The sequence below is a fragment of the Balaenoptera acutorostrata genome, chromosome 5, assembly GCF_949987535.1.
Source record: "Balaenoptera acutorostrata chromosome 5, mBalAcu1.1, whole genome shotgun sequence".
In the NCBI taxonomy this organism is placed as follows: domain Eukaryota; kingdom Metazoa; phylum Chordata; class Mammalia; order Artiodactyla; family Balaenopteridae; genus Balaenoptera; species Balaenoptera acutorostrata.
Genome location: NC_080068.1, coordinates 95,608,831 through 95,630,355, shown reverse-complemented (window position 1 = coordinate 95,630,355; position 21,525 = coordinate 95,608,831). Strand labels below are relative to the sequence as shown.

Here is a 21,525-nt window from a genome sequence, read left to right as displayed (position 1 = left end):
GGCAAATAAGTATCAATTGCCATAAAGAGGTAACTACAAATATGAATATAATGAAACGACATCGTTTTCAAGTTTTAGGTCTGAGCTCAGGACTGTCATCTCTTTTCAAAGAAGACACAAACAATTGTTGTATTAAAGGCTGGCACCAAAAGGAGAATGTCTCATTTCTATAATCAAAGGATTGAACTAGGATTAGGAAGTGTATAAATAACTCCCTACTAATACAATATTTGTAATGATTGTCCATGTATCGCCTAAAAGCATCTTGCATCATGATGATACTTTTCTTAAACTTTGGGAAAGGATAATTTAGGGAAAAGATTTTCAGTTTTTTATTAAACTGTAACCCACTGACCACATATTGGGATAACACACAGACATGCACATGCGCACACACAACTGAAACAAAAGTTTCATAAAACAACACTTACCGTAACCACATCTGGAATTTTTTTCTACTTCATTAGAAATACTGATAAGACCCCACAAAAATGATGTCTCAACCAATAATGGCATATGACCATTAGTTGTGTAAAACACCAACTTGGAGGAATGGGATAGGGTGGTGTTACCCTCATTTTCATATCTGAAATGCTAACATTATGTGATGTGCCTTAACAGAACTATGAATTACAGGTTGGGGAGAAATCAAAGAGCTACATTAATTTTATAAATGTCCACATTATCTTTTATATACAGTAGTTTTTTCATATTTCCTACCCTGGCCTTCAAGGCAGAACCTTGTATGTACCTGTTTTATATGCATTAATCAAAGTGTTTTCATAGAACATTAGGTTCACAAAGTATTAATACTGCTAATTAATAGAAACAGAATCCATGCTTACTTTTTTGTGTGTGCATGTGAAATTCCAGGTTAAATGAAATTTAGATGTTTTAAAATATATTTTTTAAATTGGTATTTTTACTACAGAACTTCTCAGAACCTTTAAAATGCTAACAAGCATTTCCCATAAGGGCATATGTTACCCAGTGTTCTGCAAAATGTTTTGAGCATGAAATATTTTCTGGGCAGGGTATATTGGAAGATACATATTTCTCTTGATGTATATTGGTAAGTTGTGTTGTTACTTTCATTGCTTTTCATAGTCCTCCATGCCTCTATGATACTCTTTGCTTTTGCTAAATAAGCAGTCACTCCTTCTTGATCACAAGGCAAACTTGATCTCCATTCCTCACTCATGGCATTTCCTTCACTGCCAGCTCATATTCAACTGTTAAAATGCATTTATCCTGCACACAAAGACTTGCACACAAAATAGACAAAAAGTAGAAACAATCTAAATGTTCATCAACAAGAGAGTGGTTAAACAAAATGCACTACATCCATACAATGGAATACTATTTAGCAATAAAAAGAATAAATTATTGATATATGATACATCCATAGATCTCAAACATTAAATTAAAAAGCCAGATACAAAAAGCCACATATTCTATGAACTCATTTGTATGAAATTATCACCAAAGGAAAACCTATAGGGGCAAAAACTGGATTAGTAGTTGCCTGGAGCTATGGATGAGAGTGGAGATTAACCATAAAATGGGCAGGAGGGATCCTACTAGGATGATGGATATGCTCTAAAACTGGATGGATAGAATCGTTGCACAACATGGTGAATTTACTAAAATTCACTGATTTGTGCACTTAAAGTGAGTAAATTTTGTGGAATATAAATTCTTCCTCAATAAAGTTATTAAAAATTCCAGCCAGCCAGCCAGCTGGCCAGCCACCCAGCCAACTATGCATTCACTCACCCAACCTTCTTTCCTTTAAGAGTCTTTCTCTCCTGCCTCAATCTGAATGTTGCCTGTCCTTGTTTTGAAAGAGCACACCATTTTGTTTTTATATATGCTGGACTCTAGTCATTTGCCTTTCAACCCTTCCTTACATTATATTAATTTGAGTACTTGTCTAATATCCTTACTGGACTGTAAGTTTTTGAAGACACAAACTATACCTTGGACTAGTCCATGTAAAAATAAATATTGTTGACTCTAAGTATAGGAAGCAATTCTATTTAAGGAAGGTTAACCATAATAAAAAACACACATGGAGATGCCCAGTAGTGGTTATTCTTAAATTGGCTGCTCTGAAATCTGAAATTTACCCTTTTTACTTAACTTTAAGTAGTAGTTCAATACCTCATCACAACAGCTACTAATTCAAGGAATAATAATAATAGCAGCAGCAAAGGCAGAAGCATCAGGAGAACTAACTTTACTGAACACTTACTTTGGGCTGGTGATGGTGCTAGGTGTTTCTCATTGTGTGGATATTATTCCAGAAAAAGTAATGAGGCACAGTGAAGTTCAGCCACTTGTCTTAGGTTGGGTGCTCTGGGAGCAGAGCCTGAGGCAGATTTCCCCTGCACATGGCTTATGGAGGGAGTGTTTTCAAGAGAAACTAGAAATGAGATGTAGGAAGCAAAAAAGGAAAGAGGAAGGAGCTAGGATACCTCCTGGGGAAGTCTAGCTATAGTCTAATCCATGGGGAGTTCAGGAGAATAAATAGGAGAGCAGAGTCTGTCCTGTCTTGAGGCAAGGAGGTATATATTGACAGTGTCCCAGCTATTGTGTTTGTGCGTGTGTGTGTGTGTGTGTATGTGTGTAACTCCCAGGCACCTTGGCTGCAATCACCCAAGGGTAATCCTCCAGAGCAGGTCTCAGGTGTGAGCCCTTAGTAAGTGTCAACATTTGGGGGATGGACACACCCACCAGGAAGAGGGGTTCCAAGAGACCTGACCAGACACCAACAGCATCTACTATAGCTCTTGGCCCAAATCACATCCCTAGTAAAGAGTATACCTCAGATTAAAACTCAATAATTCTGATTTCTACATCAGTGCTCTTAACTCTCTACCTTTTTTCTTCAGTATCACATTTTGTTATGTTTTGCCCTTAAAGCATGCACAAACACACACATACACACACACAAATGCACAAACGCCTCTGTTATGGCCTAGGTTGATCCATTAGCATTTATTTTTAAATTAAATATTAATTCAAACTAGGATAACAAAGTCAAGCCTATCTGACACCCTTCTTTAATCTTGCTTTTAATGAATAGATAAAAATAATTTTTAATTACATGCATTATTTAAATAGCATCTGAGGAATTTGGAGGTTGCAGGAAAACAGTTGACTTCTTCCAGCATTTTAAATATTCTCAATGCCAAATCTTCGTTAGAGTAACACATTTACATTCTATGAATAAAGATTTGCCTAGAACTTCAGTTCAGACAGTGCTCCAATCACTACACGTTCCAAATGAGTCAGTCTGAATTTTCAGGAAATTACTATGTATCTTCAATTTTCTTTTTATCAGAGATAAAATCATAAAGGCAAGTGGAATTTGATGTTAGAAATTACAACCTAAAAATCAAACAAACATACCAAAGCATAACATGATGCCTGCCATCTAGCACTGCACAAAAGAGTTGGCTTTGTTCCAACAATGGCATGACTTATTGCAATAACACCAAGCACTATTTATAAGGAATGACAAACTCTAAATGAAAATTTCTTGCCAGAGCCCCTGGAGCCTATGTTCATCCATTTCTCTCCTGCCCCCCAATTCAGCATCCTTTCTATTTAAACGCAGATATACAGGGGATTTCTATGTCCTCCACTCATCTTGCATCCCTCTCTTTCCTCTACTCTCTCTTATTTTACCTATTTTGAAAGCCAGTCTCAGAGCTCTCAACTTTAGAATAAGTAGCCAAGAGGTCAGGACATTTGGAGTAAATAGAATGTTTGATTAGAGGACATTGTGTGTATGCATTTCACGTAGAAAATAAAATGCTATCTTGGATGGCTGTGTGTGATAAGGCTGCCATGCCCTGTTACCGTGACACAATAATTGGTTGAGCAGGTGAAAATTAACATGGCTTGAGCATGTTATGTGATAAATGGCATCCCAAACTGGCTACATTTTAAGCCTTGGAAGTGACAAAATGGGGAGATAAGGTATATTGCTTTGGGGTAAAGGAAGTATGAGTCAGAGACCAAGTCCCTGGAAGTATTTTCTCTGAAAAGGAATCACACAGAGTGAGGCATCTTATATCCTATTTTAAACCATAGCCAGAAACATTTCTCCTCAATGAGTAATTTGCAAGACACTTCCCTAGGGATTCCAGATGTATGTCAGATATCTCTCAGTAAATTTCTTTCCATTCATTGGAGAAGGAAAGGGAGGTAATATTTGTGACATACGTTATGCCTTCCATCTGTTATTTAATTTTCACAAAGAATACTTGAGGATAAAATATTATCCTTCTTTGCTGACAACAAAACTCACACTTAAAGAAATTAAAAATAAAGCAAAAAAGAAAAGAATAATAATAACACAGATTCACTAAAAGAAAGAGCTTGGATTCAAATCCAGATCTTTTTGACCCAGATGTTCATGCTCTTTCCACTCTTTCATGCTGCCTATAGCTTAATACACCATTTCCCAAACGTGTTCTGTTGAGTGTTAATAGGAGGCAGGCTTCGCTTAAGGTGCAGTAAAAGCAGGCCAGTTTGTTTACAAGACTTCTCAACACTTTTAATATGGCCAGGTATGTTCGGAGTCTCCAAAGGGGGCTGCAGCACAGTGTTTCCAAAATTCCATGAGCATAGACGCCTTTTCCTGCCTGACCGTCAACTCTACTGAAAACGCTTTAGAAACTACGGTTACTCTGGTAGTATTCCCCAGCAGGAGACAAGAGAGAATAGCAAGCTAAAGGGCTTAAGTTTTTTTTATTTCTTAGACTTTTGCATTGCCTGAAATTTTACGAGCTTGCATTAATTTGGGAAAGAAAAAACAAAGCATCATTTATATGAATTAAAATAATACTATTAAAATCATACTAATAATACTATATATATTTCCATTAGAATGTATTTATAAATATATGAAAATAAATGTCCTAAACAAAGTCCCATATCTCTTAAAATCACTATGTAAAGGCATAAACGAGACTATATTCATGGAATGTCTGATGAGTATTATAATCAGCCCTCCATATCGTCGGGTTCAGCATCCACGGGTTCAACCAACTGCTGATGGAATTTGGTTGAGTCCTCGGATGCAGAGTCCTAGGACACAGAGGGCCAACTGTACTACTGTCCTTTTGTATGAGGGACTTGAGCATCCTCAGATTTCGATATCCAAGGGGGTCCTAGAACCAATCTCCAGCAGTTACCCAGGAAGAACTGTGTAATAATAAATCAATAATAAACAAAGTTATGGAAGGTCAGGCATTGTACTAATTCATTTAATCATCATAACAACCCCCTGAGATAAACAGTATCTCCATGTAATACATGAGGAACATGGAACACAGATAGGTTAATTTACTTCTCAGAAGTCCTACTAGTGCCTCAGCAGGTGTGTGGCAGAATCTTGTACCAAATGTTTTTTTATTAATTCCATACTGTTTATGACCCTCACTTAAACCTGTTTTGCAACAGAGTCTAGATGCCTTTGTAGGGTTTCTGCAGCCTATGTAAAGACTAATAAGGGCTCTTACTATTTTACTTCCCCTCTTTAACTTTCCACCCCTACTTGCTCCTCCTCTTGAACTTTTGGGAAATATGATATGTATATAATATTAAAAATATTTCAGAATAAAAAAACTATAAAATTTGATTTAGCAGTGTAAAAGTAGTCATATTTTACAGTCACCTGTCTTACTCCCTTATTCTTATCCACTCGTGGAGTTTCTATTAAGTACTACTGCAGGGGATATAAGCATGAGTTACAAACTCTTTCTGCCTGAAAAAAGATGCTTGGCTTTACCGAGGAGGAAAGATGTTTAACTACCAGAAGTTGGGTTTGTTCCTCCGGTGGCAGGATTAGTGTTGATTCATGCACAGCCTCTCATGAGGTCTTCCTTGTTACTAGAGGCATATGCACCTCTATATGATGACAAGTCCAGGGGAAGCTGCAAACTCAGTACTGGCTCACAGCACAGCTATCCCCCAAGGTGCGAACTGTACCTGCAACATGCCTGTTTCTCTGTGAGGCTTTAACCATGCACAGGGGGTGTGCACAGACCATAAGCAAAACACATCCAAAACAATGCAAAGTGAAAGAGACTTAAGCTAAAACAGAAGCCACTATAACTATTACAAAAAAATAATAATAATAGTGATAAAAAAGAAAGAGGAACAAATGGACAACCCCCCTAGACTAGATTTTGAAAAAGAATCAATAATTATTAAGAATAATAAGAGGAAATGCTTACACAGTGCTTACCTAGCGCCAGGCACTGCAGGTGCTTTACATATCTTAATTCATTTATCCTCAAAGCCCTATGATATCAATACTATCAATATTATTATCTCCTTTTTACTCATCTCCAGGGATGAGGACCCTGGAGCACAAAAAGGATAAGCAGTGTGCCCAAGATTACAAAGCAGGTAAGTGCCGGGGCTAAGTTTCAAACTCAAGTTGTCAGACTCCAGAGTGTCAGACTCTTAACAACATCAGGCCATCTATGATACAGTGTGTAAAAGTACTGATTCGAAGACCCCTCTCTGCTGGCTACTGCCCTTGATTTTGTCATATATTAGCTCATTACTCTTCACAGGAATGCTAGAAGGTCGGTCTTATCCCCACTTGTCAGAGAAGGAAAACTAAGATAAGACAACTAGCTAGTGGCTGAGTCTGGATAAAAACAAGATTGTTTGAAACCAATGCTGTGTTCTTTCCATAATGCTATCATTTCAGGGGAGTTGTTTTTGGACTTAAGTTCTGTCAAAGTGCAGATCATATGTTACTTTCTTTATATTCCCAGATCATAGCCTGGAGCCTCAATGTAGAGCTTTTTCCTCCCCCAAATTGCATCAATATGAATCAAGGTCAGTGTAGTCTTCTTCACATTCATTATGTATGAAAAAAAGAATCTAGTAATGAAAAAGGAAAATTATGTGGATCATCCCTACGGCCAAATTTTATAAAGTACTTTTGAAAGAAAAAAAAAATGTATGAGGGGTATTTAGAATTCCTTGTTAAGGAGCCATTCAGTGGAATCTTTGCAATGGTCTTAACTGCTTCCTTCTACTTCTTGAAGCCTCTTTATATCACTCCTTTCCTTTCAATCTGTTCCCCGAATTAAGTAATTCGTACCTAGGTTTTCGCACGAATGGTGCCCACTCAGACGCAAGCAAGCTGCTGTCCGGAAAGAGATTAATTGAAGCTCAGAAGTGAGGGAAGCCAAGGATTGCCAAGAAGCAGCAGACTAGCCCTCTGCACTCTCCTTCCTTGCCCCGCCCTTTCTCACATATCACACAGCCAGTCCGGTCTTCCCTTTCTGAGGAAATGAAGCAAAACACATAAATGGAGTGAAATGGTTTCTTCCTCAGAGTCGTAAAACTACAGTTCCTTGTAAAAGGTGCAGAAAATGAGCTCCTCTTTTAGACAAGTGAGGTTGTTAGGTAAAATATCAATATCCCAGGTCTTTGATAACTTCTTTGACATATGAATACCTATAGAGACAGCTCTTTATCAACCACTGTGGAAATTGTTTGACTTGAAGTTGAAAAATGACTTCAAAGTATAAAAATCTGACCTTCAGGTTCCAAGATGTTTCTTCTGAATGATCTTGTTTTAAAGATAAATAAACACAGAACTCCTCAATTTTAAATATGTTTTCTGGATCAAAAAAAAAGAGTTTTTAATTTTTAAATTGATAAATGACTGTGTCCCAATGGGCACTGTGTTTCTCCTACTGGAAAAAAATAATGTGTATTTCATATTAATATCCTTTTCTTTTCAAAAGTAACCTCTAAGATATTATATAAACACAAGCCCAAAATGGACAAGTTCAAAGGAGAAATGAAAAATGCCAGTGTTTGTTCTCTCCTCACCCTGTGTATACATTTTTAAATGGGGTCATCATTTTGCATACTGTTTTGAAATTTGTTCTTTTAACTTAAGAAATGTGTTCTAAACATCTTTTCAACACAGTGGTATTTGACAGTCTCATAAGACATATGCTAGGCAAATGGGAGAATTTGTCAACATGCAAATGAAATGGGGCTCTTGCCCAAACTGAATGAATTCAGAATTGAAGCATGGCCAAGAGAGGTGACACTGATCAGGTGAGGGAGAAATCCAAGCTTAGGAAGGGCAGCAAGTTGAACCCAGAAGAGACATCCAGGAAACCACAAGACAGGGCCTTTCCAAACTCAAGGAGGGAGGTGTAGGACCTGGTGAGCAAGAACCAGGAAGAGGTAAAAGCATCTACCTGGGCACTTACTAGCGACCAGAACTAGTCTTTCTAAGCACTTTATGTCCATTAAAAATGTACTGTTTGCAGACAACAGTCTGTGAGCTAGATCTAGTAGAGGATTTTACAGAAGAAATAGAGGCTCAGGAAGGTGAAATAACTTGCCTGAGATCACATAGCTAGTTAGAATAGAGACTGCAGTCAGGGTGTTTTTATTCCAAAGATATATGGCATATTCCACTTCAACCCATAGTCAAGCTTCATTCTCTCTCTAGTGCTCTTTTTCATTGTGCCTTTGTTCTTGTACATATGGTTAAGTATAAGTCCATCTCCCAAGGAATCTTCACAGGTCTTGGTGCAAAAGAATCAAGAATCAGGTTCTTCAAAGAGCTCAATGGCTTATCATATCAACTGATAAACTTCATGGCTTATGTTGTGGGAGTGTGTGTGTGCCTGTGTATTTGCGCACACATGTGTGTGAATTATTTAAGTGTGTGCACTCATGAGTCTAGTGTATGCTTACACAAACACATATTTGGGCACAAGTGTGTATGTATACATGAACATACAAAATTACATACCTCATTGATTTTAATAGTCATTGAACACACAGTTTTGAAGGTAGGGCATCAGATTACTAACTACCAGATATTGAACATCCCAAAAGCTAAGAAGAAACTGGTGGCTAAAAGTTGTGGAAACAAGAAAAGCACAAATGCATCATCACTAAAAATATCTGATGAATAAAGCTTTGTTTCTGAAACTCAGAATTTAAGCAGAAAATTCCTTTCCGTGTATTTGAATTTTATTCCATTTAGGAAGGAACACTACATACACAACTTTAAGGAATTCATCTGTTGTTTGAAGAGCAGTCTGAGAGTATTTTCTCAAGCATTTTCACCATAACAAATAAACTAATATTTGTAAACACTGTGTTGGATCCTCTCCCCCAAGCAATTTTACTAGTTGTTTTGATTTATACTACACCATTATGGCCACAGAATTGAGAAATAAAATTTTCAATCAATCACTGGTCTCCACCTCATCACACAGCTGGAGGACACAATCCTCACCTGGTTCCATTTCAAGTCTTCTATAGTTGGACCTCCACAGTCTGAGCCACTATATCTGTGTTTGCATATTTGGAGGTTGTATTAACCATATTCCCTCTAATTCCCTTGCTATTTTTCTCATTTTTCCACTTGCTACCCAGTTCTGCCCTTCTCTTTGAACATGTCTGGAAAGAATGATCTAGCAGTAATGTACCCAAAAAAGTGCTTACTGTATCCCAGCCAGGGAGAGTCTTCTTTTAAAATGATGACCACAGATCTCAAATGGGCACTAAGCATTGCCCAGCAATGGTCTCACATTTGCTCAGTAAAGTCACTCCCCCAAGCTCTGAAAAGACTATACTATACTTTCTCTCTCTTTGAAACATCCATTACTCCCCACCCCACAAATGCTTTTTACCTCACTCTGCTTCATTTTAACAGAAGAAAGCAATCAGACAGTGTCTCTCAACTTGCTGTTATGAATGCACCAACATTTACATCCATATTCTCTGCCTTCCCCAGCATCTAATACAGGGAAGAAGAGTCTCTGCTGTAACCAAGGCCAACTCCTCTGCAACAGCAGGGACCTCAGTGTTTTTGTCCTTGTCATATCTCCAGCCCCTAGAACAGCATCCAGTAGGAGCTTGGTAAGGATAGGTTAAATAAAAGTATGTATGAATGAATGAATACCTATGAACATGGAAGGGTCCATTTGTCCTAGATGAAGAGGAGGGCAAAGGTAAACACAAAGATTTCTAGGGTGGCACTCCGAATCTGTAGCATACAGCTAGATAATCATATATGAAACAAATGATAAATAAATAATAGATGATGTTTACCCATGCCTCATTTCCTCAGTCTTTGCCCTACCTAGCTTTTACACTATACGTACAATAAATGGCCACATTTATAGAGCACCATAATAGAGCCAGGGACTGTCCATTCTTCTCTTTTAGTCTTCACGAAAATGATCAATTTACATATGATGAAACTGAGGCTCAAAGAGATCCAGTAAGTTGCCCAAGGTCAACTAGTAAGTGAAGGAGGTCAGACTCAAATCCACATCTGTTGATGTGAAAGTCCCTGCTCTCTCCACTCAGCCATGCTGCTGGTCAGCCCCTGGGACCTTCCTACAGGTTCAAGCACAACTAGTTCCTGAGTCAACTCTGTGGGGAACTGGACTTCACTCCCCCTACAGCCAGCCACACCTGGAGATGTCATGCTGCCAGATGGTCTCTGCCTTATTGTGCCAGTTGCGAAGCCTGGGCAGCCATGGAGATTCACAGAGAGACATGGGGACCCCTAATGGGAAGTTTGTATCCAGCTTCCTGTCTTAGAGGATGGACCTTTATTTCTGTATCCCCAGCCATGGACTTCATATGCCAGAAAATGCAAGATTTTCTAAGCTCACAGTAGGGGCAGATCTTGGTTAGGTCAGGCCTGAATCTTATATAATTTGGAAGGCAAGAGTCTGTAAAAAAAAAGAGGGAAAAATCACATATACAAAATTTGGTGTGGAAGTTAATATTTATTTACAATGGGAATGGGAAGGGGCCCACATACTTAAGGAAACCTATAGCTTAACCTTCATTTACGTCAAGGTAATTCTGTCTCTGACCATGACCTAGCCCTACCTGAGAGGCAGGTACATGGTAGCTGAGAACCTGTGTTCTCCAGTGGACAGCATGGATTTTAATCCCAGCTAGACCACCTCTAAGTATATGATCCAAGTGTTGAAACTTCCACAGCATATACTTTCTCATTTCTTTAATCTTCAAGTATATAACTGGTTCATAAAAACTGTTGTCAACATGAATAATGCACAGACAGTGCTGGCCATGGTGCCTGGCATAGACCACAAATCTCTCATTCAGGTGTTACTGGTATTATTAGCATCTGATGCCATCTTCTTGCTCACCAGCTCTGGGACCTCCCTACTCGAGGCCCCACTCCTATATTCATTTGACGCCTGCCTGAATGCCTAAGCACCAAGCATTTGGTGTGTCTTCACCATTGTGGATCACGTTTTGGCATACCTCACCAGTTTTTTTCAGGAGACTTATTTCTGCCTGTGTACCAGAAACCTCCCCCTCCCCCCATTTTCTGAGCCAAAACACCAGAAAATGGCAATATAATGAAAAAATGTTCATAATACAATCTTAAGAGCCAGAATTCCTGTAATTATGGCTAATAAGATTATTCTTACATGGATTTGTAAAATTAGATACTATAAAATGTAAAATTATTAGCTTCCCACCTAGAATGTAATTTATCACTCTATCACAGATTGTGTACTTATTATGGTATCTAATGCTACCAGTTAGTTTTGTCATTTCTAACAAGTCAATTAACCTTCCTGGGCCTCAATTTACTCATAAAATGATGGGGTTGGACTACAATGTCTATAATTCTTGCTAGTTCCAAAAAAGTGTTATTAGTACAAATATCTGGGATATTATTCTCATCTCAATATGGAATGTGTCCAGTTTGAATATTTATCTTTGAAGCTAATATGTGGGAGAGGAGGAGTTACTCAAAGGATAACAACATGGTTTTCCTTTTTGTGAAATCTGCCTCTTCGCCTCCACTATCTTAATACTCTCACTACGGCAGGCGCTCAAGGAATATTATTTGATTGTTTTTAAAATACCTTCTCTAGCAGGTATTCTCTTACTGAGACAATTTACATTGTTCTTATAGATGCAATTAAGAGTAGGGTTTGTATCCTAGGATCTTGAAGCAGCCTGGTAAGGAGAAATGAAGACAAGACCTGTTCTCCAACTTCACAGGGCTGGTAAAAGGGCAGATCGAGCTCAACAAAGAGAAAGTAATATTTAGTCCACAGCATATGCTAAAGATCGGTCATGGGAAGTAGAGGAAGTTCTTCCAGATAAAAGAAGTCTGACAAAAGGTAATGAGTCAGTGTCCTGGCAGTTGTCTGGGGCAGGGCAAAGAGGTGTCTGCCTACCCTTTGCTGACATTGGGGCAGGCAGATATGGTGTGAAAAATATCAGGGCCCAGAAAATAAGCTGGAATAGGGGACTCATAGGCTAGGTGCTTCCTAGCCTAATCTTTCAGTGACTTCCCAGTACACAAACAACAAAACCCAAAGTCCTCGTGACGGCCATGTATGTTGTGCCCTTGCCCGTCCCTCCACTGTTACCACCAACCTTCCAGCTCACTCCGCTCCACTTCCACCAGCAAATCTGTGTTCCTTGGACACGAGAAATACACTTGTAAACAAAGGCCCTTGTACTTGGTCATCCCTTTGCTTGGAATCCTCTTGTTCCAGACTCTACGATGTCACATGCACTCATTTCTTTCAGTTATTGGCAGTAAAATCAATTCTTCAGAAAGGCCTTTTCTGACTGCTCTATTATAACATGCCTGTTTCTGTCCCCTTATTATATTTTGTGCTTGTTTCTATTAAATATCAGATTATATATTCCTTTGTTTCTTTATCTTTTGGTCTTGTTTCCCCAACAGTATATAAATTCCACGAGGACTTGCACTGTGCTCATTACTGTGCCTAAAACTGTGTGAAGCATAGTAGAGACACACGTATTTAGTGAATGAATGAATGAATTATACTATAACTACTCTGTCTTCCATACATTTTTGTAGCATTTATAGTTTGTATCTCAAAATTTAGCAGATCAGCTTGCAAGAACAAAGATTTTGTCTCTTTCCTTAAGGCTGCATCTCCAGTGTCTAGAACAGTGGCTGATACTTGGGAGGTGCTCAATAAATAATCTTAAATGTTGTTTACTGTGAAAATAAAAAGTTCCTGTACTGTAGTTTCAAGAAAGGAAATGAATGATCATTTTTCAATTATGTTAACAAGTAGCACCAGAACCAGTTTCAAACCCAACTCAACTGATCAATGACAACTTCCCATTAATAATAACCACTCTTTGGAAAGCTGAAAACTCTAAATAACATTAGCAGTGTTTTTCTCTGAACAACTGTATCCTACAAGTGTGGCTCTCACTTGCTTAGCAAGCAATGAATTCAGCTTTTGGTTTTAGATATTGAGTGGTGGTTTCCTGTTTTTGGAAAGAAAGATGATGTGCACGGCCATAATGGCAAAACACACAAATCATTTATAATATTCTAGAGCTGGCTCTAAGCACACACAAATAGTAACATTTCAATCTGTACAACAAACAGGAGAGGGAGGTGCTATGATTATTCGTATTTACGATATAAAGATACTGAGGCACAGAAGGTTGGGGTGCTTATCCAAAGTCATACAACTAATACATATTAGAGACAGGATTTAATTATTGTTAATTCCAATTATTTTGGCTTCAGAGTGTGTTCTTAGTGTCTATACTCTATGGCCTCCCTGTAACCATACTATTGGTATATTTTTAGCAGTAAGATTCATCTTGATGATGTTCAATGCTTTTCAAATAATTGCCCCCAACAACCTGGACAGTGGGAGTAAATTTCACCAATTTCATGGGTGCGAGATGGTGCAAGCAATAAACAAGGTGCTTCTTGTTTTTAATAATCAGAGTGGTGAACAATTAGGATAAGTACACATGTGACTTGTAAATGTATCTACTGGTTATTAAGCCTGTGCCTTCCAGAAATTCATCCATTGGGGTCACTGAATGACTGTCAGGGGGTAATGACTCTCTACCACTAACTTATTCAGACAAGTCATCAAGGTGGAAAACACCTCAATTTATGACCAAGTCCCTCCGCCTAAGGATTCTTTGTGGTGGCACCTATCTCTAATGATAAGCTAAGGCACAAAACCATTTCCCATCACCCACATCTTAGAATCCTTGAACTTTAGAGTGATTGGTCCACTAGCAGAATTAAGGAGAGCTATAATTTGGATAAATATTTGGTGCAATTTAGATTATGTTTGAAGTTTATTGTCTGAGTATAATCCGTTAGATTTTTTCTCTGCAGAGACAAGCCTGTCAAAATCAAGTCATTCAGTAAGTCATTTATTCTCTCTGGGACTCAGTTTCTTCATCTATGAAATGACTGATTTGGAATTGGTAATTTCTAAGTATTTTCCATTTTATGAAGCTTTAATAAATCAGAGCTTCAATTATGTGATTTATAAATGTATCTTTCCTTTTGTCCTCTTCCTCATTTTCTTTTTGTTCATTATCATAGTGTGTTTTTACATAGAATGCCTCTACATAGAAGTAGAAATAAAACAAAAACTAGATGTCATATTTTTAAAAAGTAACAATTTTTAGGGATAGTCTGTATTAAGGTTTATATTAAATGCGGCTTTTATTTATCTGTGTAAAATTTATCCCATTTCTGAATATTTATTTTCTGTAGTATAGTGAATGTCATTTGGATCAGTACCACCGTGAAGGTATTGGAACTATTCCAGGTTCCTTCACTTATTACCCTGTGACTTCGAGCAAATGATTAATCTCTCTGAATCTCCATTTTCATCCATCCGCAAAACAGAAATAACACCTACAATCTCATCTGGTGGATAAGATAATTCCAGGGCATAGTATATGTAACACTCCTCTTACTTTGTTTGCCCAGTAGCGAATTCTCAGCTAAGTTAAGCTTTCCTCCCTCCCTTGAACTCTGTTCCCCATAGCTAGAACTGTCTTCCTTCATGCTTTATACCTGCTGATAAAGGCTGGAGTATGTGTTTTCTGTTGATGACCATCCTTATCAAGACTAAAACCCTTGTTTTATACTAGAAATCAACACTGGATGCACTTGATCCAAAATCCAGTGTGGATCATCCTATTCCTTTATCCATGCTCCAATCAGTCCTCCTCATAAATCTTAGACCCTTTTATAAATAACCCCCTTCCCGGACTCAGGGTCTCATCTTTACACCGTAACATAATATATAGAGTTTTCTCCTTCACCAGCCCTTCTCTGTCCCACCTATTTCCAGCAGTCCCACCTGTCACCCACAGACAAACCAGATAGAAACTGGGCTCAGTCTGAGACGGAACACATATATCGACTTTCTTCTCAATTTTTACCCCAGAGCCCAACTGAATACTGTCTTTGATGAGACTGAAATTTAATGAAGATTCATTTATGTTATAAGATTTTATGTCTAATTTATAAGATAGGGGCTTTATAATATTCTCTATGCTATGCTTAGAATACTGCAGTCAGTATGTCAGTATGAACATTTTTGCTTATTAAACAATGTTAGTGATTGAGAGTGTTCACACAGAGAACGTATTCAAGAAAGCCTTGTAGAAAGAGTTAATGGATACTTGACTTAGCACTTTCTCCCCTTCACCAAATTATTTGCCATTGCCATCATGCTGTAATGTCTAGGAAATTAACGAATAGGATATAGAACCTGATAGCCTGAGTTTGAATTCCAGCTTTATGACTTATTGGTTGAGTAACCTTGAGCCAAGTTACTTAGCTTCTATAGCTCTAAATTTTCTCATCATTAAACTCAGAACAATACTACCTACCTCAGAGGACCAGGGTGAAGATTAAATAAGATATTAGTATACTAATATTAATACTAATTCTATACTATCCTAGAGAACATTTTAATACACAGTTTAATATCATACTGGTGTCTAAAACTTGCCTTGCATATTGGTAACCCTCAATAAAGCAAGATATTAATATTATTTATCATTATTTCATTTTATGGATAAAAAATATGGATTACAGAGGTCAAGTAATAGCCCCAAATCACATGACTATTAAGAGGTGAAACAGTGATTAGAATCCAAGCAAAATAATTCTGGATCCTCTGAATATAATCTCTGACCACACTAAATCCTCTTCTTCCAATAGCCCCTTTGTCGACATTAATGTTTTTGAAATATTAACTATAAAAGACCCCAAAGAAGATCAAACTGTATGAGTATTCCCTTTATTCCACCCTCAGACTGTGTAAAAAATAATTTAAGTTTTCTAATATCTCTATAAACTCTTTTATTTTCTTAAACATTTCACTTTAGAAAGACTTTCCAGATAGTTGAAATACACATAGCTTTGGCATCCCATTGCATCTGGAGAAGCAGAATTCTAGGAGAATTTTAAAAGAGTCTGCTTTGTAAATTTCAATTAAGCCATCCGAGATAGAAAACATAACCCCCTCCCAGTCGTCTCCAGCCCCTTGGTCCTCATTAAACATCATGGAATGGTCACACAGTCAGTACAGTTTTCCAATTGGCCCAATTTATTGACAGACCCAACATACCCACAATTCTGTCAACAGCACAGGAGAATTAAGAACCAGGGTTCTGAAAATCCATCTTTGAGTATATGGCTAATGCCTTGCTTAGACCTCTTGGGGAAGCTGTATTACAGCATCACAGATATCTGCTAAATAAAGTGAGCTCAATAAATACAAAAGAAATTCTAATGTGTATTCTACAAAGGGATTAGATTATCAGTTAATTTCTTTTGCCTTTTTATCGAAGAGGATTACCAAAAAGAGATTTTTTTTCAAGTCACGTGTGTTATTGCATTTTTGTAAAATTTTGCCTTTTATCAAGGTTAGTAGTAGGGAGAAGAATGGTTCTTTCTCAATTCAGTAACTACTTCAGCATGATTTAACACATATTTGGATGAAAAGTAGATATTTTCACAGCCCAGTGTTGCATACAGAGATAATGAAATAGCTTTGCCATTAAAATTTTGATTCTATTTCTCCCTGGAATGTGTCAACAGAAAACCACTTTCATTTTTATAGCTGGAAAAGAGGTAATTTACTCTTGTGAGGTTTTAGGAGTGTTCCAAACCAGCATAACCCTGGAGCTTCCTGAACTCCTCACTAAGTAGAGAGAATCTGCGAATTCAAAACTCTGGCATTGTGCATTATCCTCAAAACTTTGCTCAAGTTAAAAATATTATTTGCATGCATACTGACCTGGTATTAATATTTCTTTTCTTAAAAAGAAATATTGAACTTTGAATTGCAAAAAAGAAAAAGAAAGAAAAGAACTGAACTACGAAACATTAATAAATTATACCATGATGTATTTATCTGTTGTTGAAATCCCATGTAAGTTTTGAGAAACTCTATCACATGGATGCCTAAAATAGCAGCCCCAAATGTCAAATTCTAGAGCTACAGGAAAGGACGTTTCTCTATTCTCCTGAAATACAATGAAAATCTCCTGAGGTATGATGAATTATCCCACTATGGAAGAGAAGGAAAGATCAGCCTAGTAACAGCACTGCATATCAATCCCAAAGTAGGCCATTGATACCCATTTCATAAAAAAGGATATATGTTATATAAATGATCAAATTTTAATTACCTGATAGACTCATAGAACTTTTTAAATGGAAACTTCCATGAAGGTTATCAAGTCCAGTTTTCTCATTTTAAACAACGAAAGAGGTAACGTAGCTTACCCAAGTTTAGAAAGCAAGAGAGTGGCAAAGGAGGGGTAAGAGTCTGTACTCTTACTACTGTCTTATTTTCTCATATTAAAGACTGTTACCTGCTAAATGAAACTTTTTTTTTGTTTATAAATACATGCCATGGATCTATGTGTAGCATTATGTGTTTATGCATATCATGCATAGACTGGAAGAGAAGGACCCAGGACATCCAGGACCCACTCCACAGTCTTCTGCAAAGAATGGAAGCTCAAAGTACTCAAAGATAAGCAAATACAAATATTTCAGATTTTAATGTTACCAATTTATTTTGAAGTACATTTTTTCTATACATACTTAAAGCAAGATAATAACTATATTTTGCAAACATAGTATTATACATGCCCTTGAGGACATAATGCATGTTGCATATATAATAATACAAAAAAACTACATTCTGAATGGTGACTACACTATAAAACAGTTATAAGTTTAGATGAAAAGGTTTAATTGTTTAGGGGAAAAAAACCCCTCAAAATCATCCTCATAGGGCTTTAACCTAGGTTCAAATTTTTCTACTTAATACTCAAATTTCTTTACTAGGTCACCTGAGCAGACAGAAATAAGGAAGGTGAAAGAAATCATTATCCTCAACTTAGATATGTAAATGATGGGGGAGGAAGAGAACTCTTATTTGAAAATAAATCTGAATGAAATGAGCACCCGTGTTTGTTTTGAAGAAAGCTTCAGAAAAATCTATGAAGATGCTATTTTGATATTAAATGTTGTTTATACTTTTTATTCATTAAAACTAGGTTGTAACTTTAAAGTGTGCGCATTCTGATCTATATATTCAAACTATATTCAATGAATTAGAGCTTATCAGTCTGTTTGTTTGTTTTATATCTCCAGTAAACAAAGTGTGTGGCCAACTTAAATATTGTTTTGAAGGTTTTCTGACTCTAGCATTGACTTTGGCGATAAGTCTTATACAAACCTCAAAATGGAAAGCACTATTGCTCCCTTTCTCTATCAACTTTTACATATTGAGTATAATTCCTCCTTAACGTGGTCATTAACATTTTACCATTTCAAAATACTTTCTAAAACCTGGAATTCAGATATGGGTTTATATTGAAGTTTATGAGAAAGCACATTCTCTCCATAGTATTAGTACAATGTTGGCCTGGAAAACACTAATACTGTAAAATATAAAATACAAGATAGAAACTGTTCATGCAAATTAGTATATTTTGAAATATAAAAAAGAATAGGAAAAAATAGTTTTATAAAGGTTAGCAGTCCTTAGAGGAAGGAAACACATGCTATCATTTGGGAGAGTAAATGTTCATGCTCCTAAAACAAAACAAATACTAGAGGAGGTTTCATCACAAAATGCACAGTAAAATGTCAAAAGAGTTTAAAGAATGACCACAAATCATCCATGAACTCGGGTAAAAAAAAAAAAAAAAGTCCCTCAACACAGCTAGAAATACCAACACTACTCCAAGGAACTGTCAGTCTCAGAGAGAATAAAAACCAGGGCATTAAAATGGGAGGTCCCAATCACATTTGCCAGGAAAATAACACACACTAAAGGGCAGAGAAGCCAAACCAAGTTATTGCTTTATCACAACAATGCAAAAGATAAAGTCAATTTTAAAGAGCAATCACTACTTCCAGAATTTAGAATTTTATCCTCTTTTTAGAACTACAAATATTGCCATCAGAAAGGGCTTGCAAAAAGCATTCTGCAAACTTACTTCAACAAACCCTGCTTTCCACCCTATCCCCCCACACAACCAATTACAAATGTAGGTTTCTATAACCTACATCTGAGTGACACACTTACTGTAATTTGACGTTGGCTATCTGTAAATGCAGCCTTATTTATGTCACATGTGGCAGTCATTCTCCAGTGGACTGAATTAGTTGTGAATGTAAACACATTTATAACATATTTGCATTTTTACTCAAGTTTAAAATTTGAAACAAGAAAATCAAAGCATAACTACGTCAAACGTCACCTAGGGATGCTTTTAAAATTGCTCTGACAACTTTACAGAAACAATTACTGGCCATATGCAAAAATACTCTCAAATGTGTTCTGCACAGTAAGAAAATAATAATCTGAATTTACTCAGATTCTCAAAGAAACATCAAATTCAGAAAAAGATACAGGCAAGTACACACCTTATTTTTTAAAGAAAGAGATGATTGTTAAGGAGAATAGGGGAATGAGCATCTGATGAATGTAAACAGCAACACTTGAAAAACAATTGGCTCTTTGGAATCTATGTTAAGATTTGTCATATGAACTGGGGACTCTGCCCCTTAGAATCTCCGTTGGGATGTGAAATAAGTAATGTTATAAATACTTCTTGAGACAACCTTATAAAAAGCTTATCATTCTTAGGCTCCAATCTTAAACCACAAGAAATTATAATCAATGTATAACCATTTCCATTTGATGAATGCATTTACATAGCAATAAACAAGTGGACCTCACAATATATCCAAATAAAATTTGCTGATACAATAAAAGGGGATATTAGATAAAATAATATAACATCAATATGGACTAAATACTCTCAATATAAGCAGACATACCAATTATAAACATTTTACCTCAGTTTAGGTTCTAACATTTTGATTCAAAGTGTTTCTCATACTTTTAACATTCTTTTGCTCTGAAAACATTACTGAAACTTACAAAAAGTTTATTTTATTAATCTTTCCTACCCTGAAAAACCCACCTCTCTTTATGTCCACCCCAGAGTAACATTTCTCTGATCTCATTTCAGGTGCCTCTTATACTCGCTTAAGAAATTTTTATTGCAAAACAGAGAATTTTTAGAAGTCACTAAAAAGCACTCCCTTACCTTCTAAACCTGCTTCAATCAGCCCAAACTGTTCCAATAATTTAACAAAAAGCACAATGACGATTAGAACTGCTATCATTTCAAGCCCTTCCAAGTTCATGGTCAGCTAGGTCATGGTCCGACCACAGCTACTGAGAAGTGCTCCTCTGCCTGGCTTTCTTTGTAAAGCCATTAAACTACATTAAGAAGGCTACTGCCAGAGGAGAAGGGGAGGAGGAGAGCTAGAGAGAGAGGGAGAGAGGGAGAGAGGGAGGGAGAGAGGTAGGCAGAGAGGGAAGGAGGGGGAGAGAGAGAGAGACAGGGAGAGGAGACGACGAGATGGAGAGAGGGCGTGAATGAGAGAAAATGCATTCATCCTGTCTACTGTAGCAGACGCTAGAAGTGGCAGTCGGATAGAGCCGGGCCTGTCGAATTATCAGCTTCCTCTTTATCACTCTTACACAAAGAGACAGCCACGCATGAAGTAACGCGCAGATCACCCGAAGACCCGGGAGATCACCAGGAAGGTCCGGAGAAAACAGGACGCACGGCAGTGATGGCTCCGCGGCCCCGGGACCAGCGCGCCCGGCGCCGCTGTGGCTTTGTTGGGTTGGTCAGTTGCCTTGGAAACGGAAACTAACCAGAGTCTGGACTCCCTCTGCAGACAGGGACCAGAGCACCGCATCTTGAAATAAGAAGAAAAACCGGAAAATGCTGAGAGGCGAAGTGATAGCTTGGATTCAGCTGCTTCAGAAACCCTGTTTACTAGTCAGGAAAAGCAAAGTGTGTATTTTGTCCCAACCAGCTGAGCGCAGAGAGAAAGGCGGCTTAAGGGACTTGTTCAATACTGACTTTCTTTTTTCAATGAGTTGCCTTATCCTGGGGGCTCTGTGTGTGAGTCATTGTGAACTAATACTCTGGTTTGAGTAGTAACTATCACATCGTTTCAAAGCATGATTACGATAAATTAGTAAGTATTCTTAATGTTTGTAAATCTTAGAGTTGAGCAGTTACCTTATGCATTAGCTCATTGCCATTCAATACACCAAAACATGTACC

At 37.4% G+C, this 21,525-nt stretch overlaps 1 protein-coding gene across 1 annotated transcript in view; it reads right to left on the bottom strand.

Moving 5' to 3' along the window:
• Nucleotides 1-21,320, bottom strand: part of KCNIP4 (potassium voltage-gated channel interacting protein 4) — a 526,085-nt gene extending 504,765 nt beyond the window's left edge. Inside the window, exon 1 of the mRNA XM_007187624.2 lies at nucleotides 20,488-21,320. Coding sequence (XP_007187686.1) covers nucleotides 20,488-20,587 — 100 coding nt within the window. The 5' untranslated portion in view covers nucleotides 20,588-21,320. The remainder of the gene's footprint in view (nucleotides 1-20,487) is intronic.
• Between the last annotated feature and the right edge of the window lie 205 nt (nucleotides 21,321-21,525).